At 48.4% G+C, this 13,680-nt stretch overlaps 4 protein-coding genes across 4 annotated transcripts; 1 reads left to right on the forward strand and 3 right to left on the reverse strand.

Moving 5' to 3' along the window:
- Window positions 1-2,822: 2,822 nt before the first annotated feature.
- Window positions 2,823-6,444, reverse strand: ASPBRDRAFT_668399 (sulfate transporter family protein; the record flags this gene model as incomplete). The annotated part of the gene is made up of 6 exons (XM_067628796.1): window positions 2,823-2,978; window positions 3,028-4,205; window positions 4,256-4,489; window positions 4,537-4,736; window positions 4,789-6,120; window positions 6,213-6,444. 6 exons carry the CDS (start codon window positions 6,442-6,444, stop codon window positions 2,954-2,956), a joined length of 3,201 nt encoding a protein of 1,066 aa, XP_067481975.1. The 3' UTR covers window positions 2,823-2,953.
- Window positions 6,445-7,223: 779 nt separating this feature from the next.
- ASPBRDRAFT_73033 (DNA replication protein PSF1) lies at window positions 7,224-8,311 on the reverse strand. The gene is made up of 2 exons (XM_067629199.1): window positions 7,573-8,311; window positions 7,224-7,494 (listed from the first exon to the last, which is right to left on the reverse strand). Exons 1-2 carry the CDS (start codon window positions 8,181-8,183, stop codon window positions 7,401-7,403), a joined length of 705 nt encoding a protein of 234 aa, XP_067481976.1. The 5' UTR covers window positions 8,184-8,311; the 3' UTR covers window positions 7,224-7,400.
- Window positions 8,312-9,283: 972 nt separating this feature from the next.
- On the forward strand, window positions 9,284-10,362 carry ASPBRDRAFT_460733 (uncharacterized protein). The gene is made up of 2 exons (XM_067625546.1): window positions 9,284-9,551; window positions 9,603-10,362. Exons 1-2 carry the CDS (start codon window positions 9,432-9,434, stop codon window positions 10,320-10,322), a joined length of 840 nt encoding a protein of 279 aa, XP_067481977.1. The 5' UTR covers window positions 9,284-9,431; the 3' UTR covers window positions 10,323-10,362.
- A 1,574-nt stretch (window positions 10,363-11,936) lies between these two features.
- On the reverse strand, window positions 11,937-13,562 carry ASPBRDRAFT_119131 (uncharacterized protein; the record flags this gene model as incomplete). The annotated part of the gene is made up of 3 exons (XM_067617229.1): window positions 11,937-13,160; window positions 13,227-13,298; window positions 13,353-13,562. 3 exons carry the CDS (start codon window positions 13,560-13,562, stop codon window positions 11,937-11,939), a joined length of 1,506 nt encoding a protein of 501 aa, XP_067481978.1.
- Window positions 13,563-13,680: the final 118 nt, after the last annotated feature.

Consider the following 13,680-nt stretch of genomic DNA (forward strand, 5'->3'; position numbering starts at 1 on the left):
AAAGAAAAAAAGGATCGAAAAATTCACCCCTGCCCAACAAGGTCCATCAGTTCACTTCGCTCGTACTTTCTTACTTACGTTAGTAAGGGTAGGATGACTGGATAGCGCCATGGCGGGCGGACGAGCGACCCACATCTACCAACGCTATCATCATCCCCTGTCTCAACTCTCAAGGTCACTACTACTCACTTCACTTCAACTCAACTCCCTAGGAGGTCCGAACAGATAGACAAACCACCACCTCCTACATACTCCGTACTAGTCTCACCAGCCCTAGAATAAAACGCCTAGTTCCACCTCAAAATCAAGCACTCTCCTTGCCCAAGCTTTCTCCTTACCATGAACCCATTCTATTCTGGGCACACACCTGTCTAAAGCGCAACCATTCCATCACAACACCTGACTATTCCCAAACCACAGCACACAATAATAGCTAACCACGGAACCAACAGTTACAGACTAACCTACCTTACCAAATGAGCATCATATGTCAAAGCACCGTCACCATCAGCATCAGAAGAGAAAAAAGAGAGATCGTCACGCATGCTTTCCCTACACTCTTCCGCCATCAAATCATGATTGTCACTCGCCTATCATATCATAGCCGAAATAGGAAATTCATTCAGCATTAGAGCCGCCCGTGACTCGGGGGGCCCCGCCCCATAGTTACTTCTTCCATCGCAGCACTACCAACCAACTAATCATGTACCTACCAAGTAGTTGCTGCTCACCAGCCCAAGTACGTAGGTACCAGCAGCTCCAAAAGCAACTGCAGGGTACTAATAGTAATATAGCCCGCACCGGTTCAAACCGACCCGACCGACCAACTAGAAGCTTGCAGGAGAGAAGTAGATATATACAGTAGGTATCTGCGGCGGTAAGTGTAAGAAGATGTGGATCTTACTTAACAGTACTCCTTATGGAGTACTAACTAACCAAGTAGCAGCGGCAGCAGCAGCAGCACCACCCACCACCCCCTTTTTTCGCCGTTGCGACGACAATCAACCTGAACGGCACCAACGACTTGCTTATCCCGGACCGCTGTGAACCAATCAGACCACCGTCGATCTGATGATCAGGCTTGGCCCGTGTTGCAATGATGGCCGATTTGTCCTCTTTGCTTTTTCCTCTCTTTTCCCCCCTCCCCTCTCTCCCCGTCGGCAGTCGGGGTAGATAGATAGTTAGTCTTCAAGGGTGGTGGAAGATTCCGCCGTGTCATAATGACTCGAAGAGAGGAGGGGGCAGGCAGCGTGTTGCAATGTGCGCATCTGATTGCGATGCTAATTCTAAAGCTTGTTGTTCACAACACACTGTAATCTTAAATGCTATCAAGATCATCACTGTAATAATCCCATCCCCATAAAAAAAAACCTTTTACAGTTACTAACTAGTTAATTAGTTACCAACCAACCAACCCAACTTCCGCCCCCCTCCCCGAGTCCCCCCAGATGAGTACTCCGTACTCGGTAGAATATGTATTGATTGCGCCATCTCGCATCTCCCTACTACAACTAAATAGCCCTCAATTAAGCAACAACCATCATACTGATGACTCATGGAGTAGAATATCACTCCCACCGCCCGGAACTTCCAAAGAGAAGAAAAGCAAACAAATAAACATTAACAAAAATAGATACTCAATAGTTTCAACGTTAGATAACTAGTTCTTTCTAGTTAGTTAACGAGTTAAATCGGATTCTCTCTGACTAATTCCCAACCACAAGGCTTGCTTGCTCGCTCGCTTACTTACCGCATCTAACTATCTACATACTCTATACATCGTCCGATATACTCCGCATTTGCAATATGTCCTGATCGAAGATAGTAATGACGAATCTTCCGTCACAGCACATGACAGTTGACACGGGACTTTGTCAACTTTTGATCGATCGCATCAGAATGACCTCCCCTCCTTCCCCCACCGGCTTGCAGTCCCCCTCTTCACATAGAATACGACTAGATCTTAATAGATGCAGAATATAGACTCATTCCGATCCATTACGTACTGGTCACGGCTGCCAGCATGAGAACAATGACAACCGTTCTTCGTCAAGCGCTAATTACGGATACCTAGCCCGAGCGAGCCACATGACTCACAATTACTCTATTTTAAATCACTGTATCTACGGAGTAGTAGATGCTAAATAACTACTTAAGTAAGGTCCCAGATAAGCAGCGAAATGTATAACGTGACCTTCCTTCTTCGGCCCCCCTCACTTAGTAAAGCCCCACCTAATTCTCAGTCGCCGGATGATTTTCCGTGGCTGTAAGTAGCAAGACACAGAGCTGGAGAGAGAGAGAGAAAGAGAGATGTTGGGAGTACTACCTACTGGTGATCATCTGGTTTCGGAACTGCTTGGTATTTGCCTAAGCTAAGTAGATGCAGTGCAGTGGTTGGCAGTGGTTGATAATGATACTACGAAGATTCAGCCGTTTTTGAAAAAGATGTGAGTGGAGAGACCGGACCGGCAGGGTCGCCTGACTGACGGAACTGATCGACTCATAATCTTTTGTCACGCCATTGTTCGATCGATCATTGTATGCAACAATTACGATTTACTTTTCCTATTGGTGGCCGGAATGCTTTCCATGTACTCCGTGCCACTTGGAGGTGCTTGCAGGCTAGTGGTTGGTGTTGTCGGACCCGAGGAGACAATGGAGATGGTTCGACGTTGCTAGTGGTTCGGTTCATTCCTCGTCGGCGGTCATGCGCCGTGGTGTCGGCTGGTAACGGATCCTCTCGTGGATCTAGATGGTTGCGTGAGCGCCTACTCTCTGGTGATCGTATACATTGGTGGGCTTTTCTACATTCTCATCGCTGAATATGTAATCAAGCATAATATCCAAAATGAAATTCACATTAGGTCATTACATATGCAACAATTGTCCATCCCAAATGCGACACAAAGTAAGTACAGTACGGTTTGCCAAGTACAGGACGGCATGATTGTTATCAAGCTGCCGTCGTAAGAACATATCTGGGGAAAGGTTAGTACTGATCGTTTGAAGTAAATTGGCATCACTTACGAAGTAATACTGTCCATTCGCTCCGTTGTCAGCTTGAGACTAACGGTTAGTAGCTCTCGCGCAATCTCCGGCTCACGCTCGCGCATATTCTGCCATTTCTCAGCAGTCAAGCACCAGCTGACACAATCTTGCTCGGCTTTGACTGTTGCTGTTCGTCTCGTTTCGCTGAAGAATGGTAGCTCGCCACAGGGTCGTCCAGCTACGATGATTTCGAAGTAACGTCCTTGGGGCAGCTCGTACTCTGCGCGTAGCATCCCCGATTCCAGCAGATAGAAGCCTCTCGGGACGTCACCTTCGTGGTATAGTACGGTGCCAGCCGCGTAGCTCTCGCGGACGAAGTACGTACAAGCCTTGAACCAGAAATCTTCATTGCGAGACGTCAAGCCCTGGAATGTCTGAAGGAGAAGCGGCAAGGGTTGTCGCATTGCGGACCATGCAGCTGGTTGGACAACCGCCATTTCGTTCTCGTGGAGAGTCGTTCTAGCGGCTTGCTGCAAGTACCGCTGACGAGGTGAACTCACTACCGCATCGCTGAGATGAGACTGACCCTGAGGCGTAGGAACTTCAAGGAAGGCTGATGACTTATTCTTGCCGTTTAACAAGGCTTCCCTGTGGCTGTAGAAGACCTTCAAGTAGTCATTCTCACAGAACTCGAGGGCTGAGTTCAGATCCTCGAAGATCTCAACGCCATTCACGGCTTCGAACAGCCCCACATTCTGAAGGCTTTTTCCAACGTCTCCGCCTACGTCGAGGCCCGAGATTGTCATCTGCACATTCCGTTTTCTTAGAATACGATTGATGCGAGAGAATGCTTCAGCTGCGGAGAAGTCGATGCCATAAACACGGGAGAAGTCCAGAATCAAGAACCTGATGGGGCGTTTGTTGAATGCTTCTTCCTCGATGAGCCCCCTCAAGGTGTTTTCCACGCTCACGATGGTTCCAAAGAACAGATATCCACCAAGCTTGATGATGAGTGTCTGTTGCCCTGCTTCCTTCAGGAAGCTTTGCTGAATAGGCGGTCGCCTGACTGTTGAGCCGGTGAATCTGCCCGAGAAGGTGGCGCGAATGGCAGATTTGCGTGAAGTTTGGACGACAAAGCTTAAGCACGCAAGAATGATCCCGACAAAGATCCCCACTACGAAATCCCAGGCACCCATGGTAACAACGATAATGACAACCTGCAGAATTAGCCGAAGGGTTTCTTACGAGACATTAGGATAAAGCTTACCGTCAGATACTCGTGTCGATGTAATTTGCCCCATGTATCAACCAGGGCTTCCTGCATCAGCTCGATGCCCAACAGGAATATAAGTGCTCCTACAACCATTACTGGTATGAACCCGACAATAACTGGACCAATAACCATGATCCCTGCAGTAGCAGCTGCAAGCATGACTCCTGCCACACGAGAGTTGCCACCGCTGTCAATGAACAGAAGGCTGTTTGTATATACGAGGTAGTTCTGGAACACGTCAGCAATTTCTTCGGCTAGGGGTAGGTCATATTCACCTGAATACTTCCAGCAAAGCCAGACAAGGCATTGGTGACACCGTGAGCAATGAGCTCACGGTCGACATTGAGATTATCTTCGCCGGTAGAGATGCCTAATGCTGGAACATTGATAGGCACATGAAGTACTCCGAAGAATGTGAGTGCAAACATGGCAGGTATTGTGTCAAGGAATGCAGACCAATCAACAGCAGAGAAGTCTAGAACAGTCAATGGGACGCACACTCGCGAAGACATGAACTCATCACTCACCATAAAGTGTATAGAAGTGATACCACGGGTTTGACGAAGATGGAGCATCGAATACCCACCCTTTGCCGCGCAAAGAATCCATAGGTACTCTGGCGCTGAACTTCACAATATAGAATACAAGTGCCACACCAATGAAATAGCCACCAACCAAGAAGTTGGAACGCAAGAAACGCTTCAAAATAAGAAGAGCAACAGCAAGAAACAATGGTGTTGTCCACAGAAATACCGTGTCCAACTGCATGAGCTTTTCCAGTGTCCCCACGGTGAAGTCGAAGGGGCCCGGTAGCCGAGCAGACACTTCAACGCCCGTGAGCAGCAGAAAGAAGCCCACACCACCGATGCATCCAATCAAGATGTGACGTGGAAAGAAACCAATCAGGGCACCAAGTTTACAGGTTCCCATAAGGAAAAACACCAAGCCGGTGAGAACCGAGCTAACCGCGAAGGAGAGAATTGTCGTGGCCAAGACAGCTTTCGGGTTGTCTTGACCAATCCGATTGAGGATGGTGAAGGCCATCTGGTGGAAGAATGGCACAACCTCGATCATCTCGCTCCCAATTCCTCCTTTGAAAATGGAGCCCCCACATGAGAAGACCAACTGTGAAATGATCGTGCTGACGTAAAACATTGAGATACCGTCCGAGCCCAAATCAGCAAAGACCGGTTCACTGAGCGGAAAGAGGATCATGCCGTACGAAAGAGCGTCGAGGATATTGAGAAGAAGTCCAAGGAATACTGATGGCAGAAAGCTAAGGGGATAAACAATCCCGTCTCTCCATACGGTTTGTCCGTCCCACGACTTCGGATTCGTCACCGTAGAGAAGCACATCCTAAGCTTGTGAACAGCTCCTGGAATTGCGTCTGTTTGATTATTCCCCGTATGGCCTTGACTTTCGACGTCACCAGTCCCTCCATAGCTCTGAAAGGGGGCCGCCTGTGCTGTTTTGGGCAACAAGGAGGTCTGCTCGGTAGCAGGCGCACCCCCCGCTGCACCTCCTAGGAGATGATCCTCAGACGCTGCGCTCTCGCTTAACTCATCCCAGTCGGTGGATCTGTCCCGGTGGTCTCGATCAGTTTCGGAAGCGTCGGATTTGCGCATCAGCTGTGTCAGGACCGACGAACCGGTGGTGGGGACGGAGGAAGGACCGGGTTCTAAATTCGCCCTTCCTTGCGCTGCGAAACTAATTGCCGGAGAAGGTGGGCGGTTCGGGCTTTGAGACGGATGGAAAATATCTAAGGATGGGGGAAGGGTATTCGTTTCATGGGACAATGCAAAGGAAGCCAGTTCGGCCGTCTGCTCCCTGAGGCCATGAGATGAATAATGCGCTGTATCTAAAATGAAAGGTTAGATCTGGATATGACAAAGCATCGACATGTTTGTCGTGAGGGAACCAAAGACGAGGAGATCTCCTGTAGCCGCGTACCTGCTGGAGTATGGAATGACCGGTGGAAAAAAGACCGACTAGGGGTTCGAAAGCTGGTACCGCCAGATACCATTGAATCTAGCCCCGATGACCGGGGTGGACTGCCATGGTTGGCATGCTCAACAGGGATCTCTGTTCGATCCGAGTCTAGGTCGTCCTCCAAGGATGAGCGATGAGGGGATAGCCCGGATATGCGAAAGTCGCTGCTGTCTCGGGAGCGGAAGACACCCATCGTTGACCGCAAACGGAAGGAAGACTGTGATGAGGGATCACCTCACACAGACAGTCTACCACTGTATATCCCAGAGCCCCACCGGGGAGGAGGAGATCAAGCCCGCAGGCTGTGAAGCTTGTGATTGTTTGACGACTGAAAAGGTGTGAGGAGGGGTGATGATAGCAGATGACGCAAGAATTTAATTGACACAGCAGCTGTTGGCATTGCTTTTCGACTGGGTGAATCGGGTGAGGGGAAGAAGATAAAGTATAAAGTCAGATGTCAGAAAGGAGGAGAACAGCAGACTTCCGAAGATGGAGGCCAGAAGGGTCCGGGAGGGACTCAATGAGGCCCAGACATGGCTCCCAGGATCGTTATCAAAGCTCGCGGGCGGAAGTGACTAAAAAAGCCTTATCACGGACAAGACACTACTGTCGCCGGTCCACCATTTTGACGGGCCCGATCTCAACCGGAAGACCTTAGAGGCCTAGGAGCGGTCGCTAGCGGACTAACAAGAATTGAATACTGGGTTAGTTGGTTCCTCTGGCCTTGGAGAGGGGAAGTTTTGTCGTTAGTGCCACAAATTTGCTGCAGGCGCGAGCAAAGGAGCTTGGACGCGAGAGGCCGATGATAGGCCCCGATGCTCCCTTCTGCTCACACACAATTAGGTAAGCACCGCCGCTGCCGTCAACGGTCCTGCAGCTACTGCAAGGCTAGATAGTCTAAAAAGAACTATTTGGTGATATATAAATTACTCTACGTAATACTTTCGATAATAGCTTCTACTAATGGGGGCACACGTATGCAGTTAGAGCCCGATTCTTGGACACCAAGACGAAAAAAGAGATCGTTCCGAAACAACGCTACACAGCATATTCTAGCTAGACCGTCCTGTACTATACTCCGTTCTGAGGCATCAATCATTGGGGTATCATAAGACATAAATTGCATGATCTGAAACTCGTCGTCCTCCATCAACTCAAACGCTCCAAAAATCCCTGCGCGATTAACCGTTCCACATCCCCTTGCCGCACGTAGAGTTGACTGTTCTTCGTCAAATTAATCACCCTATATGCAATGTCAGCATTCCAACCCGCCGATCAACAACAACGCGCGAGGGGACATATAATAAAATGCCTCACATACCCATACTCAGTCTGAATCTCCCCCGCATCCTTCAAGACCCTCACGTCTATGAAGAGATCCTTCGGGGGCTCCAGGCTTCCCGTAAGATCAATATCCGTCCACTGTCCCTTATACGCCGCCAGAAGATCGCTATATTGCCGGAAATACTCTTCTTCTTCCGGACTCAATGAACTGTGGTTCCCACCCGCAGTGCCCATCGCTGCATATCCCCCGTTCCCCTGGCCTGATGCACCTGCAGCCCCTTCGTCTGCAGTCGGTAGCTGCTGTTCGAGCAAATCGACGCCATTCCAACATAGCTCCTCGAGCTTTTCAGCGCGGACACGGTGGTAGGCAAGAAGACATCGTTTGTTGCGGCGCATGCAGAGATGATCCACTAGGAGGGCGCAGGCGACGGCTGGTTCTTGTGATGGGTTGAAACTGCCTTCGAATGGGCTGAGGAGGTGTGCGACGTCTCGGTCGAGGTCGCGTACTTCGCGGGCTACGGCACGGACCAATTCGGTTTGGTAGGGAGGGAGATGGGTGAGAGCTTGAGTGCGCTTGGCATGTTGAACCTGTGTGTAGATTTCGTCAGGACCGGTTATACATGGAAATAGTTTGAGAAAGAAGCACATACGAGCTTGTTTCCGTGTTCGCCGTACATGGCGAATGGAGGTGACTTCAGAGGAATGTTCCGGCTATCGGGTGATGCACATGCGTCGTTGGCAGTATATGAAGGCTGTTCTAGTGAAAACGTAGACCCGGCAAGTATTGACCACACAATATAAGCGCGTAAGTCCGACAAAAGTTTGTATTCAGTGTTTATTTTAAGGTCAAGGTCAATCTTGCCAGGGAAGCGTCGCGCGGATCAGATCACCTGGCCGCGGCCGATCGAAGATCTACACGTGACGGACGGATCGCGTTCCTGCCAAGCCTCCTTTCGAAGTGAGATACTGAACCCAAACTTGACATCAGCGGAACATGTTCGAAGTGGATTCTCTCAAGATGCTGCCAGATAAGCAGAATCAGTCTCTCTCCAGGAATAATCCTGGAAGGTACTGAAAAAGAGAATGCCCTCCTGAAATCAATGTTATGAACTGACCTCAAGCATACTATGCCCCGAAGAGCTAGCTGATGCTATAGATTGTGGACCAATGGAAGTTCCCTTCGTAGCATCATTTCATTATACATAAATGCCATCTGCGAGGGTGTTGGTCTATGGCAGAAACCGAGATGGGAAAGTTTCAGATGAAATATATTGGTTCTATCCTCAATCTCCCTTTTCCTTAAACGATACGAAGACGTGCATCTAATGCATCTTCTCGGCCAGCCGGGGAGATGCTCTTCATCTCCAGAGACCTGCCAGAACACACCACTAATTGAACAAGTACAGCTCTTCATTTTGCGCAAGAGTTGATGAACCATTCCGCCATATTGATACAGGCTACGGTAAAATGGTTTTAATAAGTCACAGGTTCTCTGTGTCCTCCGAAGTTAGTATCATGGCATGGAAAATGCGAAACTATAACAAGGATATGTCCGAGACAAAAGCGAAGGTAATCAAGACCAATGTTAGTGTAGGCACTTGCAGCGTCAATGGCTCTGTCTGTCGTACATTATGGCATGAAACACTGTGAAAGGAGAGTATAGTAACACACATAGAAGCTCACAGGGTCCTGAATGGATTTCCATCAATAGTGTTATTCCGGAAACAACCTCTTTGTTTTTTGATTAACTAGGACTTAAGAAACGCATGAAATCTTAAAGAAGCATGAAATATCAAGTCTTCCCAGAGATATTGGCAGAAAAGGAACCTTTTCTATGCCTAAGGATATGTGACAACACTATGCGTCAAAGCGGGGGTACCTATCTTGACCACGAAAATGCGCTGTTACGGCCGAAAACTATGCGCCATCATCGCGCGACTTCTGGATCATGCAAATATACCTAACGTCCTCTGGAACGAATACATGCTTTCTGCATACGGTGCTTTTATGCAAGAGGTAAGATTTCCATCACCTATCTGTGAACCAACACGCACTAACGAGTGCAAGCCGCACGATATATCCTTCATCGTCCCAAATAACCTGATTAATGCTGCATATCAAACTCTGCAAGCCGCGGGGTTCAAAATCTGCCCTGAGAGTCACGTCGCAGATTGCGAACGCTTCCAATGTCCCGAAGACGGAATGATACCGGCTAAACACTTCCATATCGAGAGCTACTGGATTGTTCCCGCGCGTACATACTACTTGAAGCTCTACGGGCAAGCGGGCACCCTTTTCTCGTTTCCGGAGCTCACTCTGGGCGTGCCATCACGATATGATAAGTACTACATGACAACTAGGGATGTACGCCTCCCTCCTCGAATTACATCAACGCCACACGACGAGCGATTGATGCTATACGTCGAACTGAATCGAAGGGCCTACGAGGATCCTTACGAGCTGGAAAAATACAAGATCAAGATCCCGACCCTCACCATGGTCATCCACGGTCTCATCCTCCTACGTTGCCGCGATGAGGGCTACAATAGCCATTGTGATGATGATTGGTATCGGATGCTCTCCTCTCTCCGTTGGTATGTCGTTGAGAGAGGGAAAATGCAGTTCGATGGACTGGAAGAGCGCTTCCAGCGGATTTGGGATAGGTTAGAAACAGAGCATGTGAGTCTTTGGATAAGAGCTCTGCGGAAGGAGCTTAAAAGGGAGAATATCCTGCCGCCTCCTTTGGTTGATCGGACCTGTAGGTGCTTTCGCGAATTGGATGGGTGATTGATGCTAGATGTTGAGATGCTATAGTTCCTCTTATTATTGCGGCCAATATCTTTGCCAGCTAGAGATACTCCACTGACCTATCTCACGTTTAATTTGCGATATAGGTGACGGCCTGTATGATCATTCGCTAGGCTGATGTATATATGTGTGACACCAGGAATCACTAGTAATCGAACCAAACACATAAGGGTCCAAATAATCATGAAGTATCCTACACATTTTTAGAAAAGCAACAGCTGGTATGAGTTGAGCCATCATGGCGCTGTCCACAAGGCAACTCGGAAAGCCTGTTTCATCAGACTCCTCTTGCTCCAGAGGTGTCATCTGACTAGGCTCTGTAACAGTGCATATGTTGGATGGATACTCGAGGGGCTAGAGATATTGGATCTTACTCCTAGGCATGAATACAACCTCAGAGCATGTTTCAGAAGATAGATAAAAGATAGAATGAGACAATATCAAACACCTCTGACTACTAAATAAAAACTGTAAGACCTTCACAAAGGTCGCAATAGAACAGGTGATAAGCAAAGTAGACCGAAACCAATCCCGGCGGTCTTCCAAGATCACTACACAGCCCCACCTGACGCATTTAGCAAGTAACACGAACAAGGTATAAAGAATGGTAAAACAGAACATTCACAGATCCTCACATCGGAGGAACTATTTTGGTTTGTGGTGTTGAATGTCCGGAAACAAAGAGATGCATAAATAGCCTGTTGATGGATGAGGAAACAAAAGGCATGAATGATCATGTATTGAAGGAGTTATTTTGGCATAAGAATAAAGGGTCTAATAAGTGTCTTATAACAATAACTTAATGCATAGAGACTGGTTTCGAGGGTTAAAGGAATGGTGGGTGGGTGTGTTTGTCTGGCAACACTCATTGTAGAAGGGAAAACTTGATAGAATAATGGTACCCTTATATTCACTGAAATAGCTCCTGAAAGAAAGAATAAAGAACAGAGTCTGTCAATACTTGCTATTCATGGCACAATGTAAATGCTATTGATAGACTATTAACCCACACCGTGAGGTCTCATGTATGTCCACATTTTTCAGGGTAGTATCAGAAGGTACAATGCATGCCATCCAATTTCAGCATACTAGAATAGCTTCGATATCTCAGCACAAGTTAAGGAAATAAACGTTCGATTGAAGTGTGATGGTATCCTCCTGTTGTCATGCAATGCCCAAGTGATCTAATGCATCGATTCCCGTAAATACCATGAGATAAGCACAATAGTGCCAACAAAACTGCCCCCCACAAAACACATGTCCATATCCATATCCATATCCATAACCGTGTCCGAAAACATGACCCATGACCAAAAAGTAAACCGAAAGATAGAACCCAGAAAATAGACTGAAAGCGAACTTAAGACCGATATCACCGATTACAGAGCGCCGGGCCACATTCGATAGGAAAATTCGCGCCTTCAACAAGACTCCGCTTCAAGGGTAAAGTATGAATAAACCGGCGTCCCAAAAACAAGAAGGAAGAAAGAACAAAAGAAAAAGCATTAGGTAACCTAGTATGTGATAGCAGATAAATTGGTGAAGGGTATTCCACTCTGATCTCATCAGTAATTACTGATGTCGAGATAATGATTAGTATGTCGTGCCCTGCTGATTGATCCAAGTGTCAAAGTCACCACTGGTGCCATCGAGAGCAGTATCGGTTTCTAGGGTGTGTATTCCCTGTGAGTAAGTCGTGGCGGTGTAAGGAATTGAGTAAGGTGCCAATGAAGACGAGGGGGAGGTATAGCAGTTGACATTAGATGAGTCTTGCCATAAGTTGTGAGAGCTGCCAAAGAGCTGATTCGGGCTCTGTAACTCGGTCTGCAGGGTCAAGAGCTGGGGATCCAGTTGTCCATCACCCGGCAACGAGGTGGATGGTTGAAGAAGGTCATGGTGTGTAGCGCCGGGTAGGGCAGCCAATGGAGTCGACGAGGACGTAGCATATTGGATACCATGCAAGCCAGTCTTCTTAAATCGGACATCCTCTACGTGCGGCATAAGACCAGCATGGATCGTTTGGTTGAGGTAGTGAGCCGGTTGAGAGGAGGGAATCATGCCAGGGTGCGGCCGCCCATGGTTAGCATGCCAGGCAGATGAAGATAGGTAGGCATCTCCAGATAGGGGTAAGCCATGGTCAGCAAAGTCAAAAGGAGTCGAGCCCCGACTTTCCCATCCACTACTGTCAATTTCCGAAGAGCTCGCGGCACGGGTTTGGAGGAAGGCTGAGCTGGATCCAGGGGTACTGGCTAGTGGACGCTCATCTTCGCTCCCAGCTCGCTTCTTCTTGTCTTTCGACGGCGAGAACTTGTATCCGGGGTGCGCCTTAAGGTGATTACTCTTCTCGATATTGGCCAGGAGCTCGTACTTCTGACGGACTTCTGGGGATTCGAGCCTCCAGCTGTCACCCGCTGCCTCGGAAACGACTTGATGATTGTTCTGCGCAAACCATTGCTTGGTCCGGTCCGCATATGCCGATCGATAGAGCATAAATGAATTCATGGGCCTGGCAACCTTTCCGTTCCTCTTGGCTACCTCTTGATGACGGACCTCTATTGACCGATTCACCCAGCGTTCCATGTCTCGGATTGGGATGTTGGTCAAATGCTTGGTCACTTCACTCAGAGGGCCTTCGAGCTCAACTCTTGTATCCTTCCTATTTCGATTCCTGCGACGCACTCTAGGCGACCTGGCCACTCTTGCTCTTGTCACCTGTCTCTGAGATGACGGTGAGCTCCAGCGCGGTACCGAGTCTGATACTAGGCCCTCGTCTGCAGCAGGAGGAGGCGTGTTCACTTGAAGGCCATTTGTTGCCATCTAAGATACAATCAGTACCAAAGCTCGCCTCGGAGACCTGAAATATCCAGAAATGACCAGACTTACCGAGGGCTGCATTGACAGGGCTCGAGGGTAGTCAGCAGAAGAGACGTACTGCGATGAAGGAGGAGTGTATTCCTGGAACACGTTTAGTCTCTAGCACATGAGATTGAGGGAGCTGCATGCATTTACCAAAGAGTGAGGTCTGTGTTCGTATGAAATCTCCCCAGACGCACGATTTCCATGTAACATAGAAGAAGCATAAGGGTCTTGATGACTATAAGCTTGCTGGAGCGTTCCACAGGAGGCTCGATGGACTTCGGGCGCACGATCTCCATCAGTAGAATGAGGTGGGGAAGGCGGTTGACCGCGAATCATTCTCGCCGTAGCAACAGTTGCCATGGTGCGAGAAAGAGCAATATGGAGTGAATACAGCAAAAGCTGGGAATAACGGGGGATAAACTGTGGAGAATCACAGAGAAAGCAAGAGGTAGAGTATTAGGAGAGGGGCAGAGAGTTC

Source organism: Aspergillus brasiliensis (genome assembly GCF_001889945.1).
Source record: "Aspergillus brasiliensis CBS 101740 unplaced genomic scaffold ASPBRscaffold_3, whole genome shotgun sequence".
Lineage (NCBI taxonomy): Eukaryota > Fungi > Ascomycota > Eurotiomycetes > Eurotiales > Aspergillaceae > Aspergillus > Aspergillus brasiliensis.

What these genes read in the sequence shown, in the direction of transcription:
- ASPBRDRAFT_73033 (XM_067629199.1), bottom strand. Translation starts at nt 8,183, where the DNA reads ATGTGCTTCTTTCTCAAACTATTTCCATGTATAACCGGTCCTGACGAA. An exon ending in GAGATTCAGACTGAGTATGG is followed by an intron (nt 7,495 to 7,572) that starts GTATGTGAGGCA and finishes CATTGCATATAG; the next exon opens with GGTGATTAATTTGACGAAGA.
- ASPBRDRAFT_460733 (XM_067625546.1), top strand. Translation starts at nt 9,432, where the DNA reads ATGCGCTGTTACGGCCGAAAACTATGCGCCATCATCGCGCGACTTCTG. An exon ending in ACGGTGCTTTTATGCAAGAG is followed by an intron (nt 9,552 to 9,602) that starts GTAAGATTTCCA and finishes AACGAGTGCAAG; the next exon opens with CCGCACGATATATCCTTCAT.